This window comes from Protobothrops mucrosquamatus, unplaced genomic scaffold, assembly GCF_001527695.2.
Source record: "Protobothrops mucrosquamatus isolate PMUCROS unplaced genomic scaffold, P.Mucros_1.0 scaffold1642, whole genome shotgun sequence".
NCBI classification, from domain to species: domain Eukaryota; kingdom Metazoa; phylum Chordata; class Lepidosauria; order Squamata; family Viperidae; genus Protobothrops; species Protobothrops mucrosquamatus.
In genome coordinates, this window is record NW_015387801.1 from 56,144 (window position 1) to 70,170 (window position 14,027).

Genomic DNA, 14,027 nt, shown 5'->3' on the forward strand with positions numbered 1-14,027 from the left:
TGGTCACTTCACGTGATCCTGGGACACTGTGACCGTCATAAATATGAATCAGTTGCCAGGCATCTGAATGTAAATCACAAGACCCTGGAGATGCTGCAACATTCCAGCTGATCGGCGTGTCTTCTGGGCTCAGCAGAAGGGCCAGATCAGCGCTGAGCTCCAGCTGGAGCCTGGTGCTGATCCTAGCACTTCCACTGAGTCCTGAGAGTCCCGAAGAAGCACCAATCAGCTGGAAAGCAGCATTGATCCTGGCGCTTCCGCTGAGGCCTGACAGCTCTGCAGCTCCAGCCATCTCTCGCTCAGGCTTGTGTGGTGCTGCCACCAGTTCAGCTCATTCCCCTCCCCCCTACCACTTTTCTAGGATGGTCATGTACCACCTGCCAGGTGCCAATGTACCACAGGTGGTACCCGTACCACTGGTTGAAAAGCCCTGCTCTAGATAGTGTCACCAGTAGTTTAACAGGCCCCACCTAATTACGAAGGCCTCCTTCTCCCAGATTGCCCATCCCCTCTCGCTTTCAGTGAATTTTTTGGAGGTGTAGGCGCAGGGTTGCAGGACCCCCCTTTTTTCTTTTGCAGTAATACAGCTCCAACTGCCACCTGGTACCATTTTTGCAATCAATCGGGTACCACTTGATAGATGCATGCCTGATATATATTGTCAAAGCAAGAACATCCAATGTTAGCAACGTTGACATCAAGTTTACAACATTTTTTGAAGGCGAATGAGATAATCGTAAGCGCCAATGCCACGGATGTAAGTGACGAATTTGGGCAAAACTGTTGTAAGATGCAGTTGTGTGACTGCGGGAAGCTGTGAGTGGCCGTCACAGGGGTCCTGCTGTTGAGAGCCTGAAGTTCAGTTATGTGACTGTGGAGCCCCCTCCCCACAAATGGGTCAGAAGTAGCTTGAAGGTAGGTCTGTTGTAACTTTGAATGGCTGCTAAGTGACTGGTCGTAAATCAAGGATTAATCTTTAGGGTTGGTTAACAAGTCCACCCTTCCGGGATGCTCACCTGCTCCCTTGGTCACGACCGGTTTCGGCTTGCTCCGGGCCCCGTCCCCTTTCATGGTGTAGGCAGCGACTGTGACCGAGTAAGTGGTCTCTGGCTGAAGTCCAGAGATGACCATTTCCTGAGGAATTAAAGCAAAGAATTAACACAAAAAAGACTTCCTTCCTTCCACCCTTTTCCTTCCTTCCTTCCTTCCTTCCTTCCTTCCTTCCTTCCTTCCTTCCTTCCTTCCTCTTCTTTCCTTCCGTCCTCCCTCCCTTTTCTTTCCTTCCTTCCTTCCTCCTTCCTTCCTCCCTCCCTTTTCTTTCTTTCCTTCCTTCCTTCCTCTCTCTTTTCTTTCCTTCCTTCCTTCCTTCCTCCCTCCCTCCCTTTTCTTTCTTTCCTTCATCTCTCCCTTTTCCTTCCTTCCTTCCTTCCTTCCTTCCTTCCCTTCCCTTCCCTTCCCTTCCCTTCCAGAAAACAACCAGGATCCAGCATGCAAGACACGGCACAAAGCAATCCTTGACACATCACATCACAAGGAAACAGGGACAGGTGGGGAGAAAACCAGACATTCCGCATACCAAACACACAACTTGCAATGAAGACCCCGTATTTGCAGCCCAAAGCTTTGAGCAAACAGGGAGGGCTCCATTCTTTCTTGTCATCAGAGAAAAATGGTCTTATCAACAGGACGTCTGTGGGTTCCACAAAGGGACCGGACCCCAAAAGAAAAAATGACTGTTCTCAACCCAATTGGCTAAAGAATAAGAGAGATGGAAGGGACTTTGGAAGTCTTCTTGTTCAGAGGTCCCCAATCCCCGGGCCGTGGACCAATACCGGGCTGCGGTATGCTGGCAACCGTTCCATATCTGCGAGATGCAGGCAGCCTGGAAGTGGGCCGTGGCCCACAGATTGGGGACCCCTGTTCTATAGCATATAAATCAGCTGCTTGAGAATAAGAAGGCCAAAAGATGCATTTTACAAATCCTGCAATTTTCAGCAGCTCAGTTTGCACAAAGGACACACTTATCTTGGTTTAATCCTTGCGTCTTAACCTGGTTTTCCATAGCAGTACATTTATATTACCGTAGTTTGTGTATTAATTTGTATATTAATTTGTGTATTAAGCTGCTTTAACTGGGCACACTTTAACAAGGGCACACTTAGGTTGGTTTAACCATCACTTGTTACGTTAGTTTAACATGATCTGCCTCTTTGCACAGTTATGTTGATCTATCCCTCATCTCTTAAACTCTTTTAACAGGGTCAGTACAAGGACACACTTATGTTGGTTTAACCTTCACCTCTTCAGCTAGTTTACGGGATCTGCATCTTTGCACACTTAGTCTAATCCTCACCTCTTAAGCTGGTTTAACAGGCTCTGTCTCTCTGCACATTTATGTGGGTCTAACCCTCATTGCTAAAGTTGGTTTAACAGACTCTGTATCTCTGCAAAACTATGTTGGTTTAACTCTCATTTCTTAAGCTACTTTACAGGTATAGTATAGGGGGTAACTTGCTCAATAATAGCAACTGTGAGAGGGACCTCGGAGTTCTAGTGGACAATCACTTAAATAGGAGCCAGCCGTGTGCGGCAGCTGCCAAAAAAGCCAACACAGTCTTAGGCTGCATTAACAGAGGGATAGAATCAAGATCAGGTGAAGTATTAATACCACTTTACAATGCCTTAGTAAGGCCACACTTGGAATACTGCATCCAGTTTTGGTCACCAGGATGTAAAAAAGATCTTGAGACTCTTTTAGAAAGAGTGCAGAGAAGAGCAACAAAGATGATTAGAGGTCTGGAGGCTAAAACATATAAGGAACGGTTGCTGGAATTGGGTCTGTCTAGTTTAACGAAGAGAAGGACGAGGGGGGACATGATAGCAGTGTTCCAATATCTCAGGGGCTGCCCCAAAGAAGAGGGAGTCAAGCTATTCTCCAAAGCGCCTGAAGGCAGGAAAAAAAAGCAACGGATGGAAACTAACCAAGGAGAGAAGCAACCTAGAACTAAGGAGAAACTTCCTGACAGTTAGAACAATTAACCAGTGGAACAACCTGCCTCCAGAAGTTCTGAATGCTCCCACACTGGAAGTCTTTAAGAAGAGACTGGACAGCCATTTGTCCGAAATGGTATAGGGTTTCCTGCCTGAGCAGGGGGTTGGACTAGATGACCTTCAAGGTCCCTTCCAACTTTACTATTATTATTATTATTATTATTATTATTATTATTATTATTATTATTATTATTATTATTATTATTAAACAGAGTCTGAACATTTATGCTAGTCTAACCCTCACCATTTAAGCTAGTTTAACAGGATCTGCACCTCTTGCACTCTCATGTTGGTTTAACTCTGGTTTCTAAATGTTGGTTTAACTCTGGGTTAACGACTGCGCCTCCCTCCCCCATACTCCATGCAAAAAAACTAAGGCAACATTCAGAGAGAGGCTGAAACACTCCAAGCCACACAAAAATCAACACAGGTGGGGGGGGGGGAAGAAAGGGAGATACTCCAATGCCATGCCATCACTAATAACAGGGAAGGGAGCCGAGAAGAGACCACCACAACGGAAGCGTTTTACTTACGTATTCTGCAGTGTTATCGGTCTCCCACTGAACAAAAGAAGGTAGGCAGGTGAGGATGAAAAGGGGAAAGAGAAAGAAAAGTGAGGTGACGGGGGGAGCACGGAGGGGCTGCCTGGGGAGAGACAGGCCGGCGCTCAGAAGCCCCCCCCCTGCAGCTGCTGGGGCAAAGTGGGGCGGGGGGGAGGAGATCCGTGGGGTTAGTAAAACGCATCACTCTGGTTAATGAAGTTATAGACAGGGACAGATGAACCGGGCTGGGAGGGAGCAATTACAGGTTCTGTAGTCCTCAACTTACAGCCCTTCGTTTAGTGACCGACGTTAGAACAGCACTACATCAGATAGCGCAACCCTCGTAAACGCAGGCCAGCTGGCAAATTTTGATTTGGTGACCACAGGGAGGCCGAAAAGGGGTCCTTTTTTTCAACGCCGTTGTAACTTCGAACGGTCTACCCCAGTGATGACAAACGTTTTAGAGACCGAGTGCCCAAACTGTAACCCAAAACCCGCTTATTTATCGCCAGGTGCCAGGTGTGCATGGCTGTGGTGGTCAGGGCAGAATGGGTGGGTGTGGCCAAGGTGGGCATGGTCACCTCTATGTTGCTCATGGGCAGGGACTCCTGTGGGGGCCAGACAGGGTTGGGGGAGATCCAGGGGGTCTCTGGCGTGTGGGGCGGTGGGCAGGAGGCTCGTCCTGCGGGGTGAGGGGAGGCGAGGCAGGGCGGGGGTGCCATTGTCGCAGGGCAAGGCGAGGCAGGGGCCGGGGTGGCTGCTGCCAGACACCATCGGCCCCCGCACACATGGGGGCCGACAGTGTCCGTCAGCAGCCACAGCCTGCCGGTCTTTCGACCGGCACACTCTGGAGCTCTGCAGCCCGTTGCCAGCAGTTCAGAGAAGCCACCTCTGAGCTCAACGGCCGGCAGACAGCTGAGGAGGTGATGCAGTGGGTCATGCCCAGGAAAAGGAGAGCATGCGAGGCCAGGAGGGATGGGATGGGGGGGAGGGACACCAACTGTGCTGGGATACATCCAGCCACGTGGGACCTTGGCAAGTTAGTGTGGGGCTGCTTGAAGAGGGATGGTTGCCATCTCCGGGGCATGGCGCGCGTGCCCACAGAGAGGGCTCCGAGTGCCGCCACTGGCACGCGTGCCATAGGTTCGCCTCCACTGGTCTACCCGTAAGCATGTTCAATTCTTGCCTGCAATCCCTTCTTTGACGGCGCTGCGTCACTGGGCTCCACTGCCTGCTTTTTGAAACCCGGAGAAAGGGCTGCCGCGTTAACGAGGCTTTTAAATCCGAATCATGAGGACTAGGATCTTTCTCCCTACGGGAGAGATGCGCCTCGCTTGGCCTGTAAACAATCAGGGCTTGGCACCTCCAGGTAGAACTGGGAAAGGCTCCTATCTACTTTGATAAGACAAATCCGGGCACTTGCCCACCGGCCTGGCTTTCCGATGGGGGCCGAGCCACGGGATCGCAACCTTCCCAGCCAGCTTTCAACAGGGAAAGTCAACGGGGAAAGCCGGAAGGGAAGAAACTCAAGCGATGCCTCGCTTAAGAACCATTGAGGGTTCGCTTAACGACTACGGCAAAAAATAAAAAAGCTCATAAAATCCAGGGGGGGGGGGCGGGAGGCAGCCCTGTGATGCCTGACTTCATGACCACAAATTTGTGTGTTGACTCGGGCACCAAAAAGAGGAGGAGGAGGAGGCAGAGGAGGAGAAAAGGGAAGCGTCCGTTGTTAATGAGCTATTAAGTTAATAAGCCTGGGGTTCGAATCCAGCCGTGAGAAGCCGCCTGCCACCAAAAAGGAGATACACACACACACACACGCACACGCAGACACACCCCTCACCTGAGCGTCAGCCAACATGACATCCTTGATCTGGGGCAAGCCACTGGCTTCTCCGTTCTCCATGCGGACGTAATGCACCTGGTAGCCACGTATCTGTCCGTGCTGGCGGTTTTGGACTGGGGAGCGCCAGAAAACCTGGATGGCCGTTGAATTGAGGACTTCGACCTCCACCTTGCGAGGTGGGGCACTGGGCACTGGAGGCAGAAGGGAGGAGGAGCAGAGAGGGGGGAGGGAAAGTGGAGAGAGACAGAAAGGGTTCCGCTTTAATAGGAAGAATCAATCATTTAAAGCGAAAAGCGGGTCTCTGGTTTTCGTGCGCAGCCGAAGACGCCGATGGAACCCCAATTCCGTGCATCCCGGTTTCCCACCGAGAGCCGCAACACACAACTGTGGGATGCAGTGACAGGTGTGCACCTCCAGTGCGCGTTTCTCTAAATTCTCTAAACCGCCTTGCTTAGCAACAGAAATTCTGGCTCCCATTGTGGTGATAAGTCAAGGACTACCTGCATTAGCTGGTGCAAGATTGGCTCCCATTTTTTGTTGATATATTTGTGGGTGCATGTTGCACTTGGATGTTTTAATGCAGGGGTCTTCAAACTTGGCCCTTTTATGACTTGTGGACTTCAGCTCCCAGAATTCCTCAGCCAGGCAGAATTCCTTGTCTGGCTGAGGAATTCTGGGAGTTGAAGTCCACAAGTCATAAAAGGGCCAAGTTTGAAGACCCCTGTTTTAATGGTTGTAAGCCACCATGAAACTAATGAAAGCTGCTAACATCGGATGTTTTTGCTTTGACAACAGTTGGAGATGCAACCTTTTTCTTCTTATGTTTTACTCTTAGAGTTAGAGTTAGATGATGCTGGGGGGGAGGAATGTGCATGAGAGTTTAGCTAGACATAACAATACTGGACCTAGTGTGAGAATCAAGGTTATTGAAATAAGAGATGATAAGAATTGGCAGGCTGGAGAACCGGAGGGAAAGTCTACATTTCAAACTAATTGGAGAATGTGATTTATGACTGTTAATTGGTGGAGGGAACTGTGCTTTGATACTATGTGCTCAGGGGAAGGGAATTCAGATTTTGGCTTCGACTGTGTTAGTGCCGATGCGAGTCCGCAAGGAGAAGGGCGGGATATAAATTCGAACAATAAATAAACAATAAATAAATAAAGATTCTTTAAGGTAAACAATGCCTCAAAGTTCTTTGAAGAGTTTCATCTGTCGGAACCATGACACTGGGTATATAAGATTAAATTAACTGAGGCTCTTCCTAGCTTTCTTTACAGATGTGAAGAATTCTAGCTGGCGTTTTCCCCACGTGTTCAGCCTCTGAACTCTGATTGTTCCCAAGGAAGGGGAAAAAAAAAGCTTTAATTAAGTCTCTTCCCTATGGCAACCATAAAGATTAGCTGATGAAAAAACAGCCATCCACTATCTTGGATTTCAATTTTTTATGCAGGTTAAAAAAAATATATTCCTCTTAAATTTGGATGATTCGGGGACTTGTTTAATTCCCAGGAAGAAAGGAAATAAAATGCCCCTGTTAACCTCAAGGTTGGGCCGGATTAAAGTCAGAATCGCTTAAAACAAAAGGCAGAATGCATGCTGATCACCTTGGGGCAAAATTATTGGTAGAATATAAGTAGTCCTCGACTTACAGGCATTCATTTAGTGAAGTTGCGACAGCACTAAAACCAGTGACTTACGACCGTTTGTCACATTTAACGACCGTTACAGCATCCCCATGGCCATGTGACCAAAATCTGGAAGCATGGCAACTGACTCCTATTTACGACAGTTGCAGTGTCCAGGGCTCATGTGATCCTTTTGCAGCCTTTTGACCAGCAAAGTCACTTAGCAATTGTGTTACTTAACAATTGAGTTACTAACTTAACAACTGCTGCGATTCACGTAACAGTAGCAAGAAAGGTGGTAAAATGGGGCAGAATTCCCTTAACAGCTGTCCTGCTTAGCAACAGAAATGTTGGGCTCAGTTGTGGTCGTAAGTTGAGGACTGCCTATATAACTGGTAATCTCTCACCCATCCAGCTGTGGCTGAAAAACCAAAAATTCCCACGGATTAAGCTTCATTCCTGAACCTTCATGGATTCAACCCCGTAGAGCAGGGGTCTTCAAACTTGGTCCTTTTATGACTTGTGGACTTCAACTCCCAGAATTCCTCACAAAGTGTGCCTGGCTGAGGAATTCTGGGAGTTGAAGTCCACAAGTATTAAAAGGGCCGAGTTTGAAGACCCCTGCCGTAGAGCAATTTGGAAGGGATTTCTCACTGCTTTCTCTAGGAATTTTTTAGGGACTTCTTAATGTAGCCTAGAGCATTGGGATCTCCTGATGGGCTCCTTTCAAAGGATAAATAAGTGATCTGTCTTAGCTTTTGGGGGATAAGGCCAAGCCAGGTTAAGTGTTGCTACGTGTTATGAAAAGTTAAAAGGACCAGCTAGCTTTCCAGCCATTATTGGTTAGAATAGAATAGAATAGAATAGAATAGAATAGAATAGAATAGAATAAGAAAGGAATGGAATGGAATGGAATAGAATAGAATTACAGAATAGAATAGAATAGAATTACAGAATAGAATAGAATAGAATAGAATAGAATAGAATAGAATTACAGAATAGAATAGAATAGAATAGAATAGAATAGAATAGAATACTTTTAGAATAGAATAAAATAGAATAGAATAGAGCAGAGTGGAGTGGAGTGGAATGGAATAGAATAGAATTACAGAATAGAATAGAAGAGAGTGGAGTGGAGTGGAGTGGAATAGAATAGAATTACAGAATAGAATAGAATAGAATAGAATAGAATCCTTTTAGAATAGAATAGAATAGAATAGAATAGAATAGAATCCTTTTAGAATAGAATAGAATAGAATAGAATAGAATAGAATAGAATAGAATAACAAGAGTTGGGAGGGACCTTGGAGGTCTTCTAGTCCAACCCCCTGCTCACGCAGGGAAACCCTATATCATTTCAGACAACTGGTTGTCCAGTCTTTTCTTGTTTAGTCATCATAACTTGTTACAAGGATACACTTCAACTGGGGAAGGTTTTATTGCTGTAAATAAAAATGGATGGGTTTAGAAAAAGGAGAACAGGGCGACATTTTCTGTTAAGAAAAGCAAATTACTCCCTATACAGATAGTCCTTAACTTACAACAACTCATTTAGTGACCGTTGGAAGTTTACAACAGCACTGCAAAAAGGGACCTACGACCGTTTTTCACACTTACAACCGTTGTCATGTGATCAACATTCAGACACTTAGCAACTGACTCACATTGATGACCGCTGCAGTGTCCCCGGGTCAGGTGATCGCCTATTACGACCTTCCGGCGTACACAGTCCGTGGGAAACCCAGTTTCACTTAACAACCGGGTGACTAGTTTAACAACCGCAGTGATTCTCTTAAGAACGGTGGCAAGAAAAGTCGTAAAATGAGGCAAAACTCACTTAACCACAAGAAATTTTGAGCCCAATTGCGGTCGTAAGTCAAGGACTACCTGTAGTTTAACGCAGCCATAAGAGAGCCTCTAAATCAGGGTTTCTCCAACTTGGCTACTTTAAAATGTATGGACTTCAACTCCCAGAATTCCCCAGCCAGCAATGCTGGCTGGGGAATTCTGGGAGTTGAAGTCCATACATTTTAAAGTAGCCAAGTTGGAGAAACACCACTCTAAATTCTCAGTTAGTTTTATTGTCCCAGGGAAATTGGCACGACAATACTTTTTACATTTTCTCCATTATCCAGCTGACTTTTGGGCATCTTACCATGTCCTTTCCAGAGAGTGTGATAAATGAGACGCTCGAAAGTAAATAAAGTGCCACTAGAAATTCATTAATGGCGGTTCGCAACACCTTTCCACGAGAGAGTTACTGGCTCTATCACACTGCCTCGGCTCCAAAGAGTTTTCCACTGATTTATGGGTCCAAACCATTCCAGAGAAAACGTCTCCGGAGTTTTGGGCAGTAAGAAACCCAGATTCCCCACACTGGAAAGGGAGGTGTGATTTCCAGACAGGTGGGCCTTACATTTTTGGGGGGGGATGGGAGCAGACAGGAATTATGGCTAAGCAAGCCAGGATCTTAAAGCTTTTTCACCATTGTGTTTTTTTCACCGTTCTGTTTCATCCTGGAACCAGCCAGTTTCGCCTAGTGGCGAACGCAGCAGGCTAAAAAACGGGAGACGGTGAGTTCTAGTCCTGCCTTCGATATGAAATTTGGCCGGGAGGCTTTGAGCCGATCACCAGGAAACGGTGAGTTCGAGTCCCGCCTTAGGCATGAAAGCCAGCTGGGTTACTTTAGGCCAATCACTAGGAGAAAGTGAGTTGTAGTTCATTTTTAGTCACACAAGGTAGCTTTGGGTCAATCACTAGGAGAGTGTGAGTTCTAGTCCCGCTTTAGGCATAAAAACTGGCTGGGTGACTTTCAGGCAATCATCAGCAGACAGTGAGTTCTAGTCCCGCCTTAGGCACGAAAGCCAGCTAGGTGACTTTGGGCCAATCACCTTGAGACGGTGAGTTCTAGTCCCGCCTTAGGCACAAAAGCCAGCTGGGTGACTTTGGGCCAATCACCGGGAGACGGTGAGTTCTAGTCCCGCCTTAGGCACGAAAGCCAGCTAGGTGACTTTGGGCCAATCACCTTGAGACGGTGAGTTCTAGTCCCGCCTTAGGCACAAAAGCCAGCTGGGTGACTTTGGGCCAATCACCGGGAGACGGTGAGTTCTAGTCCCGTCTTAGGCACGAAAGCCACCTGGGTGACTTTGGGCCAATCACCGGGAGACGGAGAGTTCTAATCCCGCCTTAGGCACGAAAGCCAGCTAGGTGACTTTGGGCCAATCACCGGGAGACGGTGAGTTCTAGTCCNTGACTGGTCAAAGTAATACAGGTGGGATACAAATACATACACAAATAAATTTAGGGAAAAGTCCCACTTACCATCTTCGTCGGTACGGACAATGACGGGCGAGCTTTCCGGGCCGGGCCCCATAATCGTATGCGCCACCACGGTGATGCGGTACTCCGTCCATTTCTCCAGGGCTTCGAGGGCGATCTGGGTGGTTGCGGCGGGGATATCCTTCACCTCTTTCAATTCGCTGACCTCGGGATCCAGAGCTCGATAACGGACGCTATAGCCTTCCAAGTCACCGTTTTGGCTCTCAACCGGCGGTGGTTGCCAACTTACCAGAATGGCCGTGGACCTGGTGCTGACACATTTTACGTCTTGAGGGGGGGCGGACGGTTCTACGGTAGCGGGAGGGGTAGTTTGGGATGGCGGGAATCAAGGGAAGAGGGGAAAAGGGGGGGCGGGCGGAAAACAAAATATAGGAAAGATAAAAGGAAACAAAAAAAAGAAAAGAAAAGAAAATGATAACAAAAAAACCCGAAACGAAACGCACCAAAAATAAACTTGGTTCCGGGGAGCACAAAAAACTTGAAAAACAAAATGAAACTTTTTTGTTGTTTTTTAAATTAAAAAAAAGGGCTTATTTGCCGCGAAAACTGAAATAAACAAAGGATTAACTGGGGGGGGAAGGCAAGCGGAGGTGGCAACGTAAAGCAGGCAACTCACGAGACAACGGGGTTTGGTTGGGCTAGCTAGTGCTTAGGGGAGGTTGAAAAAGTCAAGATGGCGCTCAGCAGGGCACGACTGTGGCGGCCATTTTGAGCTTCTGCCTCTCTGGTTGGGGGCGAGACAGGGCCTGGGGGGCTGCTTTGTGGAATAAATTTTTCCATCAAATATTTTAGCCTGCAAGGGACAAACTGGAACATAAATAAAGCACATAGATCAGTGTACCTCAACTGTGGGGATTTTAAGATGGGTGGACTTCAACTCCCAGAATTCCCCAGCCAGCCATGCTGGCTGGGGAATTCTGGGAGTTGAAGTCCACCCATCTTAAAGTCCCCACAGCTGAGAATCACTGGCATAGAACATTGTGCTTCTTTCATTCCTATAAAGGATAAATCCTTCCTGTCACCCATCCTATTCCCATCATTGGGGAAAACACGGGACCGCCGGGATCTACTCCCTCTGCAATTCCAACGACAAGCAATCAAAATCTCCTCCCCGAATCTGTTTCCTTCCCAACCTGGCCTTAAAGCCAGGAGGGATCCGTTGCTTTCCTGAATCCCCTCTCTGCAATCAAAGGAAAATGGCCGGAATCTTCTCCATTCGCTAATCTCCATTTTCCAAATGGCAATTTATAACCATTACGAAGACTTTTAGTACCCAGAGCAGAAAGAAGGTTTTTCCAGCTATTTCCAACAACTGGATTGCCCTCCAGATGCCAGGCTGGCCCCTGGTAACCAACGTTAAGTTGGTACAGAAGGAAAATCTTTATTTTTTTTCTGCTTAAAAAAGTGCCCAATTCAAATTCACCTTCTCGGCTTCAGCACGATACCCCTTGAAAGAAGCTTAGTTGGGAGTTATACAGATAGTCCTCGACTTACGACCACAATCGAAACCAGATTTTCCACTGTTAAGGTGGCTGCGCCTGATTTTGCAACCTTTTCTCTCCAGGGTTAAGTGAAAGTGTCAAGGTAATAAACAGCTAAGCAGCTTGTATAATGTAAGATGTATGATGCAATGTTGGGAATGACTCAGCAGGGTCTGTGTCCCTTTAATAGCCAGCTGGGTCTGTGTCTCTTTAAGAGCTTTTGTGTAAAAGGGAAGGGAATGACTCAGCAGGGTCTGTGTCCCTTTAAGAGCCAGCTGGGTCTGTGTCTCTTTAAGAGCCTTTGTACACAAGGGAAGGCTCCGCAGAGGTGTTCTCTCTCTTCCGTTTCCTGCTGTAACTATGGTTTGTTGGAGCCTGCTGTATTAACACATGTATGTATATTGTTCCTGGTGTATGACATTGTAGACAGTGTAAGATAAACCACCATTTAATATAGACCACTGTTTACTGTGTTCACTCCTGGGTTATCTCAGTGCAATAAGACTGTGCATGCTCTGACAGAAAGGCTTGCAGTTGGTTAAGTGAATCACACGGTCGTTAAGTGAATCCAGCTTCCCCCATTCGGGTCCAAAGCCAGCTGGTCAGAAGCCGCCAATGGCTTTCATGTGACCCTGGGATGCTGCAGCCGTCGTAAATGCATGTTGGTTGCCAAGCGGCCTAATTTGGATTACATAAGGGTGGGAATGCTGCAACCGTCATAATAGCGAGGACTGTCTTTTTTTTCCAGTAGCGTTGTAATTTTGACTGGTCGCGAAAGGAATGGTTGTAAGTGGAGAACTATCTATAGTTTTTAAAAAACTATCTATAGTTTTTTTTTAAAAAAAGGTGAAAGGGAAATTGTTGCTTATACCTTGTTAACTAGATTTTATCAAGATACATCTTGATAAAATCTAGTTAACAAGGTATAAGCAACAATTTCCCTTTCACCTTTTTTTTTTTAATTTCCGGAGGCTCAAATAAATTCTCCGTTGGGTTTCCTGGTTTCTTTAGGGCAAGGATCTCCAAATATGGCAACTTTAAGACTTGTGGACTTCAATTCCCAGAATCCCCCCCGTCTCGGCTGGCTGAGGAATTCTGGGAATTGAAGTCCAGTTGCCCAATTTGGAGATTTCTGGTTTAGAGATTGGTATTCAGGGGAAGGAGGGTGAAAATAATTCGCAAACTGTTCCAGAATTCACACATCTCCATTTCTTAACTAGCCTTCCGAAAGAACCAGCGACGGACAATCGAAAGCAACAAGAGAAGTTTGGAAAGCAAAGAAATCAAGCGATAAAAAAACAAATCGTCGGGTTCAAAATAAAATAAAATAAGGGAAATAACCATAATAATAATAATAATCCTCAAATTATTCATCAAGCAAAGCCTTCTAGAGTCCACGTTCAGTAGTCTGGTTTACCTACCTTCGGCTCTGGTTAACTTTATCAGACTGTCTCACGAAAGCTCAGCTGGGGACGATGGGATTCACGGAAGGTTCCTAGCCACAGGCCTGAACTCACTGGCTCCCCCCCCCCAAGCACCCATATTCCTGCCCTCCAACCTGGCTGCTTCTAACAGGCTTCAGCAGAGAAAGTAACAGAGAGGCCCCTTGTTTTCAAGTGGTGCCAAGAAGAGTTCTGGGTTCAAATTACAGTCCCGTTCTTGTCCCTGAGGCTACTCTTTCCCGGAATGATGTAAATCCCGATTGAAATGAGTAGGACCAGCTTTCCAAACCAAATTCAACCGGGAGAGGGGGGGGTGTTTTCAGATTGTGTTTCTCCAGCTCAGCCACATGAAGATGGGTGGACTTCAACTCCCAGAATTCCCCAGATTGAATCTGGTTCGGAAAGCCGGTCCTAAGACTCATTTCAATCAGGATTTACAGGCTGAAAAATAGTGGGTACTCAAAATAAGGGCAGCAATATTTGCAAATGTTATGCCAAGATTGTCTTCTCTCACAAGGTCAAACTAATTTAAATGGAAAAGCACTTACTCGCACCTTTCTTACAGAGATGTTTATTTTTATTTAAATTACGGGTACCACTTCTAAATGCCTAGCCATATCCTATTGAAAATTAACCCAGCGATGTTTGTGCAGTTTCTCACTTCTTTTAAGGCAGGGGCAATTAATTTTCCCAAAGG

General features: G+C 46.6%; 1 protein-coding gene across 1 annotated transcript in view; it reads right to left on the bottom strand.

Moving 5' to 3' along the window:
* The window catches only part of LOC107293530 (receptor-type tyrosine-protein phosphatase S-like), a gene marked incomplete at both ends in the record, with an annotated part of 117,587 nt that overhangs the window by 50,777 nt on the left and 52,783 nt on the right, over window positions 1-14,027 (bottom strand). Inside the window, 4 exons of the mRNA XM_029285415.1 lie at window positions 1,017-1,134; window positions 3,585-3,611; window positions 5,437-5,630; window positions 10,390-10,695. Of these exons, the coding sequence (XP_029141248.1) occupies window positions 1,017-1,134; window positions 3,585-3,611; window positions 5,437-5,630; window positions 10,390-10,695 (645 nt within the window). The remainder of the gene's footprint in view (window positions 1-1,016; window positions 1,135-3,584; window positions 3,612-5,436; window positions 5,631-10,389; window positions 10,696-14,027) is intronic.